This window comes from Gavialis gangeticus, unplaced genomic scaffold (genome assembly GCF_001723915.1).
Source record: "Gavialis gangeticus isolate Ggan-Ray unplaced genomic scaffold, GavGan_comp1, whole genome shotgun sequence".
NCBI lineage: Eukaryota > Metazoa > Chordata > Crocodylia > Gavialidae > Gavialis > Gavialis gangeticus.
This window is the reverse complement of record NW_017729033.1, coordinates 15,519,506-15,528,008: the sequence shown is the minus strand read 5'-3', so window position 1 is coordinate 15,528,008 and position 8,503 is coordinate 15,519,506. Positions and strand designations below refer to the sequence as shown.

Below are 8,503 nucleotides of genomic sequence, written 5' to 3'. Positions count from 1 at the left end.
ATAATGTGCTTAGCATTGCAAGTGGTCATTAAAAACACTAATGTCTTTCATTGTTTGGGAAGCATGTTTCTGTGGCTAGTTAGTGTAATGGGTAAATGATGTAAAATAATTTTATCTAGGCTGGATGGGTACAGAAATGGTACAGTGTAGATGGGAGAATACATATGAAGCAACACAAAAAAGAATAGAAAAGAAAAAATTGTCTTAGAGTTTTTAAGCTCTGTTTGTACACTTTCATTTTTTAAAAACTTCAGTCATGTTTATTTTGAAATAATCATACGGCATTTTTAAAGAATCTTCCATATATCATCAGATCTAAACTTTTTAAATTGCAAAATAAGATGCTAAATCTGAATGTGATGATCCACATTTTATAGATTAAGAATTTTTATTCTTTTTTTTTTTTTGCAGGGGAGAAGACATTTTGAAAACAATCAGAAATAATTTTTATTTGTGGCTGCTCCTTGAAGTCTAGCCGCGGAGTACGTGGTGACGTTTTCTGAACTTCCAGTCTCATGTCTCTCATGGACAAACACAAAGTGAAGCGGCAACGTCTAGATCGTATATTTGAAGGTTAGATGCTACAATCTATAATGTGACTTCATTAAACTGTTTAATGAATTAATGATCTTTCTGGGAGTTGGAAGTGGGTTTCTTATAGTGATTAAACTTCTTTTTAATTGAGTTATAGTGCCTTTCGTTATAGGCTTTCAATCACTGAATGAGTAGCTGTGATTATCATAATTGTGCGCGTCCACTGTTTTGAGATGGAAACAGAGCTAGCTGGATAAGAGAAATCTAGTATTTGAATTTCAGCATCATTGTTGTGTGCTTGTGTCAGTCCATTTACAGCTTGGTAGTTTAAACCTTGCAGTTTTTAAATATGTGTTTTCAAAGACATACTAGTATACTAATTAAGAGTCTTCCATTTCTCTGACATTTTTCTACAGATATCTGAATAGATATGCTTAAGAAACAGTATCTGAGCCTTCAAACAGCACAGAGTGTAAAAAGTACTATAGAGAGCTGTACTGGTAGAAACCAGATCTCTGTTACTTGGAAGGATTTTCATGAATTGGATGTATGTCATGTCACACACAATTTATATTTGTATAATGTGTGTCAATACAGGAATGTTATGTTGATTCAACATAGAATAAGGTGAGAGAGAAATTATTCAGGATTTTAATACAAACAACTTTTATATTTTAAGGAATGCAGAATGACTGAAGCTGTTTGATGTTTATATGAAAAATGTTAACCTCGTTTTGGACTGTAAGTGGCTTCCCACAGCTTTAGAGCTACAGAAATCCAATCTGGATTTTTAAAATGTCAGAGCTGTGCTGTATTCAGGAGGTTTTGCCTGCATCTCGATGGCTGTCAGTGTGGCATCTGTGTGAGTTGTTGCCCACTATCCATGCAATTTTGAAAAGTTTTCAGTGGAACAGAAGTTACTAATGGCTCCATGTAAGACTTAGTAGCTAAATGCATAGACTTTATATTTTAAGCAGTGATATGTTAGGATGTGACTTCCAACATATTATTTTGCAGAGATGTATATAATGGATAAAGTTGAAAAACCTGGATGTGTGGTACAGGTGTTAAAGAGTGCTTGTCTTCACTGTCATTTTTCTTCCTTGTCAGTCCCAGCAAGTTAGTTAATTTTATGTGTTCTGTTAATTCTAAACATCTGTTTCCTAAACAGATCAGTATTTTTTAAAACTCATATTTATTTTTCACCGTCAAATCCAGTTAAGTACAAGATTATGTGCTAATTATTGTGATTTATTTTATAGTTCAATTTTTTGTAAGTCTGGCATAATAGAAAATGCAATTATATGTCCCAACTTTTTGCATGAAATTAATTGAAATGCAACAGTTGTGCTAATACCTTCAGTATCTGCATGTGCAAAAGGTCATTTTTATGTTTGACCATTTTCCTGTGTCTTTGTGTAATTTGCACAGTTGCTTATGGTAGGTGATCATGCAAATTAGGCAAGAAATTGAATATGCATCACTGAGTTCATTATAAACCTGTAAGTGATTAAAGTGAAGCATGGCAAGGGAATCAGTAAATTTCAGTTACTACTCAGTAGAAAAAAAATTCCATTATTTTGAGAATAATTAATTATCTTTTAATGCAGGTGAGCAGGTAATTTAAACTGTAAGTTGATTGTGTGGAACTGTGATTCCATTCAGTGGGATCCTTTTTGTGGAGACGCTTTCATTGGTACAATACTGGTGTATAGTACATTAACTTGCCTTGGTCTCTTGTGTAATTGCACAAGAAAAGCAAATGCAATTTTGTGTGTATTAAGAGAAGTATTGTATGGAGCTTATAGTGGCCCTCTACTTAGTACCAGTTAGGCCTAAGCTGAAGTACTGTATTTTAAGAAGCTTAATTGGAGAGGTGCCAGAGGTGAATGACAAAGATGAAAAAGCAGTTGCAATGCAAGCCATATGAAGAAAGGCTGAAGGAGTTAGGTCTGTTTAGTTTGGAGAAAAGGGGATTTGGGGAGGAGGGGTGATGAAAATTTTCAAATATATGAAGGACTGTTATAGAAGACATGTTGCAACCGGTTTTAATTGCTGCAGAGAAGATTTAAAACAGTTTTCAGGAAACACTTCCTAACTGTAAGAACTGTGGGACAGCAGAACAAGCTCGACAAGAAAGTAGTGGCATCTCTTTCATTTGAGGTTTCAAGGGCAGGGTGGATAGACATCTGTCTGGGATTGCTGAGGTCAGTGATTCTCAACCAGAGGGTTGCAATACTTGGCGTACTGCAAGATGTTTTTAAGGGTATTGCAGGATACCACATGACTCATAAGATAAACCCAGAGATTTCAAATAGATTTCAAAACATTCTGACCTGGGCCAGCCACCACCTGTGGTGCATATCCACGACCCTGTGTTTGAGGCCTGTCCGGCAGCATTTGGGTCAGCATGAACCCAGGGGGAAGCACTCAGGGCTGGATGAAGATGCTTTGCAGACCAGATCTGACCCATGAGCCGTATCTTTGACACCCCTGGTGAGCTTAGAAAAACCACATAATTAAAGTTAAATTTGGTCTTTCACCTCAAGTACTGTAATTATCAATTGCTTTTAGATGCACATATATGATTCTGTCTAATCCAAGTAGCTGATGTTGGACTTCACAAAGTTGTGAAGTATCATTTAACAGTTTCTTTGTAGAAGAAAGTATGAAGTGTGTGCAAATGTGCAAGATGAATTAGCTATGGATCATATTGTCCTTTGTCTCCCCCCCCTTTTGAAAAAACGCCCTCTACAAAGCATAGTGGAAGTAGTATACATTTGGCAAAGCAGTTGGAAGAGTGTTGCAGTACAAAAATAAAATATGTTCATTTTCTGTGTAATCTGAAAAATCCTAAATATGTTTTTGGCATCTTGAAGATTGGTTAGCTCTAATTAAGCTATTATTGTACTGTATATTGTAACAAAACTGTAAACAGTGCAGTACATTTGCTTAAATTCTAAAAATCTTCAGTTAAGTCTCTTGGTGGTTTACTGACCATTGTTAGGAGGGTGACTTTGTCATATCAGTTCTGGAAAGCCGTTTTAAGCTTGCCGGGAACTAAGAGCTCACGCTAGGAGGTACCAAGAGGTGGCTGCTGTGTAGGAAAGGGTTCTGCATTTCCTGGGTCTCCTGCGGGAAGTGTGATGAGCACAATGGAGGGGAATGCTTCCTAGACATGTTGTGCGCTGCAGCAACCCAGGTCTGAATCAGTCCCTGCTTCCTAAAGAGACCTCTTGTGAATTGTAGGAAGAAATCTCTGCTCTTCTAGATTTGTGGGGTTGAAAAGGGAGAACTCGAGCAAGCAATGGTATTATAGGGAGAGGGGGAAAGGGCATCTCCCTTACTTTGGATTTATTCTTGGTTTTCTTTTCTTTTTTCTTTCAAACACGGACGTTTACACTCAAACCAATAAGATGCACTTGCAACCCTAAATTTACTTAAGGAAAAGTTTGTGTGTGATTTTTATTCAGTGTTATGTGTTGAGGGAATAAAGAAGCCCCTTGTCTTACATTCATGCATAAAGTGGAGGGGGAACAGGCAGCCTCCCGGTCCTCCCTCCCACAGCAGCCTCCTGCCCCTTTCTCTACTTCCCCTCTGCAGCTTCTGCCCCCTGTCTATCCCTTCCCCCCCTCCCCACTCGCTGTCAGGTACAAGGGGTCTGTCCTGGGCACAGAGCTCATGGAAACGGCTTCCCCTGCCTGCAGCAGTATCAGAGCTGCTGATTGGCCAATGTCTGCCTGGCTAGTCAGCAGTGCTGCTATTGCTGCATGGGAAAGCAAGGGCTGAGCATCCACATGCTGTGCTCTGGGATGGATAGTCAGGGGGGCAAAGGGAGGGGGAGGCAGAGATAGAGACTGGGGGGAGATGGGGTGAAGAGGCAGAGACTGGGGGTATGGAGGGAGGGGCAGAGGCTGTGGGGAGCTGGGGGGTGCAGGTAGCAGCAGGGAAGAGTAGGTGAGGCGAAAGGCAAGAGACGATCTGATTTCAGCCCTCCGCACCTCCCACCACTGCTTTCCCTATTGTTGCAGTAGTGGGAGGCTGGGGTGAGAATTCAAGACAACCCTCCATTATTTTGATTTTGTACCTGGAAAACTGTAACAAATTTATAAATATTCCATATCTAAGAATCTAATTATTGGGGGGTCACCTTATATTCAGAGTCATCTTATAGTTGAGTAAATACAGTTTCCTCATTTCAAAGTTAAAAATTCCAAGCACAACATTAAAAGTGTGGGGGGGACCCTTTATCTTGTAACTGCTTAATGAGAAATGTTTGTTGTTTGTTTTTTTTTTTGGGGGGGGGGGTGGATTTAGAACAAATTTTAACACTACTCAATCAACCAAATACAGGCAGCCACATTTCACTATGAAAGGTGATAGATTTTGAATGGCAGTTAGAGAATATGATAAAGGAATTGTTTGTTTAGATGATTAGTCTATGCTTTAATGGTCCTGAAGAAATGTAACTTTGTTAGCCATCATGTCTATATCTGTATTAGTTCTAGTAATCATCCCACCACTTTAGTTGATGTCAGTATTTCTGTCAGTTTAAGGAGTTGCAAACAAGAGGCGGGGTGAAATAACTGATGGTTTTATTATTTTAAATCCTAAAATGGTATTTGTCTTTACTTATAAAGACATTTTGAAATATAAAATTATCCAGAGTTAGAAACAAGTCTTGTTCCAGCATTTTATTTGTACGTCTACAGAAACAGATCATGGCCTCTTCCTAACATGTTAGAAACATTCCCATAGCCAGATCCCAAATGTTATTCTGTAAATCCTGACCATGTTTGAACCACGCACTGAAGAGATGAACATTGGTTGTTATTTTCTTCACATCTGTGTTGTTGAGACTGGCACATCCATATTAATCAAAATCCTGATTTTCCCCATATTTTCAATCCATTTGCCTGAAGTCTTTAAGTAGGTACGTTAATAGAAGCTCACTAGTTCTCATAAGTGTTGAGTACCCGTGACTTGCAGATTTGTGTAAGAGCTGCAACTGGTCAGCACTTCTGAAAGTCAGACACTGTCACTTATTGGTATTTAGGCTACCAAATATAGACTTGATTCTTTAATTTTAGACAACCAAATTTGAAATGGCTTGTTTAAAATAATAAATTCAATTTGATGCAGATATCAGAGAAAGAAATGGACACATAAAATATATAAACAATTTTGCAAATTAAATTAAAACTTTGTAGTAGAAGGTTGGTCAGGTGTTACAATCTGACAGCTACTGGTGTTGTGAATATAATACCTTTGCAATACATATTTAGTAAATGTAATTTTCCTATGAGAAATGCAGCTGAATGTTAGTTATATGTTGTTGTTTTCCTGACTCTTTTGAGGCTGGCTTATTGAAAGATTAGGGCAGCAGAGGGAGCTAGAAGATCCTTAATATTTTATTGTTTTTTCCAAGTGAAAGTTGCTCCTCCATAAAGTACCAATTAACCTACACAAAAATGTCATCGTCTAAACTTACATGCCTTTAGTAAATAAATAAGTAAAAATTCTGAACTGGAAAAATTCCCATTTCCCTCTGCTACCCAGTACAAATTAAATTGGAAAGCAGATCGTAAAAGCTATAGAAATCTCTCCCTGCAGAATAGTCATCAAATCTGTCGACTGTAACTAATGAAGATGTTTGAAGCCATCTGAATTTTCTGTGAATAACCCAGTTTGGATTTTCTATGATTCAGGTACAAGCTTCTTGTGATCAAATTATTTTTGCAAGTAAACTGTTTTAAATCCCAAATTATACACTCTGATGTCACAACCTTAAGAGAACTTTTGAGGAATTCTAAACTGTTTTCCTAGATTTATTTTTTAGGGAGAATCTGGAAATTATTTTGCATCCTGGGTTTACAGAGCCTTAGACAAAATATTAAATTATAAAATGCCAGTTGTCCTCAAATGGCAGGAAAGAAGAGCAATAAAATCAGAAATAGCTGGCTTTGAAATCAATTATATGATGAATATGATGTTAGTATGAACAGTCTAAGAACAAAATGGTAAAATAGTTTGTCACTGAGCATCTTTAATGAGAATTTACCTTTCTTTCTTTGGTTTTTCTTTTCCTTTCTATCCCAATTAAAAACATCTCTTAAAAGGCAATCTAATAGAATTGTTTATGGACATGGCTGCATAGACTTCTGCTGTGTTCTTAATATACAATATCTTAGGCACATTTTGCAGTGAAAGATGGTTTCATCATCCTTTTGGATTACGATTGCCTCTGTAAATCGCTTTTGTAATTTGAATCTTCATTAAGTGCCACCTAAACAGAGATTTAGAATTTGCATATAGTTAAGCTATTACAATGTTACAAAGTTGCAGTGCTACTAGTATGAAAAGAAAATTGGCTTTAAAGCCCATTTTGCCCTAAATGGTATTGAACAATATCCTTTAATGAAAAGAAAGGTATTGTTTTAACAAGAAAACCGTAAAACCTTTCAGGGAAAAATATCTTCCATGAACATCCCTTCTTCCAGAGAGATTTCTCTTTTACTGAAACATTTCAATTGTTGGAACTGGTTATAAGAATTCTAAAGAAAAAATGAAGTGTGTACATGTGTAGTTGTCAGTATGTGTAATAGCAGAACAGACTTTACTACCGCTTGTGTTGAGATACCGCATCCGTATTTTGGACCCATTAACTGAAAAATGGTGATTCTGGAGCCCTCTCAGAGTCCCTTTCTGATTTGACAACAGGACAGGATCTCCCCTCCAGAGTCTCTTGCTGTGACTTGTGAACCCCTAAGAGCAGGGCAAGTTCAGGAAGTCTAGGAACACTGTGAGAAAACTTTACAGCATCAACGCAATAGGAACGCATTCCAACTATACTTGAATGAGATCTTAAACTCAGTATACCAGATTTTAGAATGTTTTTAGTTACTGAAATTTGTTTTTTGACAATGCAGATAGATGCTTGATGGAATTTTGAAAGGCTTTGGATGCTAATACCTTTAAAAATCAGATCTTTAATCTGGCTGAAACCTAGACACTATTCTTCCTCTTACAATCCACCCTGGAAGATCATAAGAGCTGAATGAGAAATGCAATGCAGAAGCCAACTGCCTAGTCAAATATACCATGTTATTTTACAACCTTCACCAAACAAAAGCAGATAAAATCATAGAATAAGAGGTTATATAATCCAGCCCCCTACAGGAGGCAGAATCATCCCTATCTAAATTACTGCGTACAAAGATCTAACACCATAACCTGCCACAGATAAAACAGGCGGGCCACGGTGGCCAGTGTCCTGCTGCTGCAGAGGTGGTTAAAATAAACTCAAGAAGTCCAAGGAAGAGGGTCTCCTGCTAAAGAGAAAGGCAAACCCCACATAGTCCATATCAGTCTGACCATGGGATAAAATTCTGTCCTAACCCCCAATGTGGTGATCCGCAATGGTGATGTGACGCCTATCCAGCATGGGTTCAGCACTTCTCTTTTTTGATGAAGAACACCATTATACTCAATGAAGTTTCAGTCCCAAAGGACTAGATAGGTAGAGAATAGACTCATTAGTAGATAAACTTTAATAGAAACCCTATAGCCCTCACAGCATCAGCTGCCTTTTCTTTACTTTGCTAAGTCAGGTCTGGCCTGGGCAGCTACCTTGTCTAAAGTCAGAAAATTCTCTGCATTAAACACTTATCTCTATGGCTAAGGACAGACATTCAAAAAGCCTGAGGCTGAATTGATTCAATCTTTGAAGGTTAGTCTAACTTGGCTAGGCTAAATCAGTTTGTAACTGCACAGACATCCCATGCATATGCCTGCAGTGACTCAGGCTAGAAGCTGCGGGGGGGGCTACAGCAGCCCTTCCTTTTCTTTCAGAGTGCTGAGCTGAGGGGTGGCATGGCCAGGCCCTGGTAGGACGCTCTATTAGGGAGAGGTTCCCCCACTTCTGACCAGCCCAGCAGGGAATTGATAACACAGTGTTTATCCCTTCATT

At 38.1% G+C, this 8,503-nt stretch overlaps 1 protein-coding gene across 3 annotated transcripts in view; it reads left to right on the top strand.

Moving 5' to 3' along the window:
- Positions 1–411: 411 nt before the first annotated feature.
- CTBP1 (C-terminal binding protein 1) overlaps positions 412–8,503 on the top strand; it is a 364,798-nt gene continuing 356,706 nt past the window's right edge. For all 3 annotated transcript variants that reach the window (XM_019525924.1, XM_019525923.1, XM_019525930.1), the window contains exon 1: positions 412–573. In XM_019525924.1, coding sequence (XP_019381469.1) covers positions 516–573 — 58 coding nt within the window. In that variant the 5' untranslated portion in view covers positions 412–515. The remainder of the gene's footprint in view (positions 574–8,503) is intronic.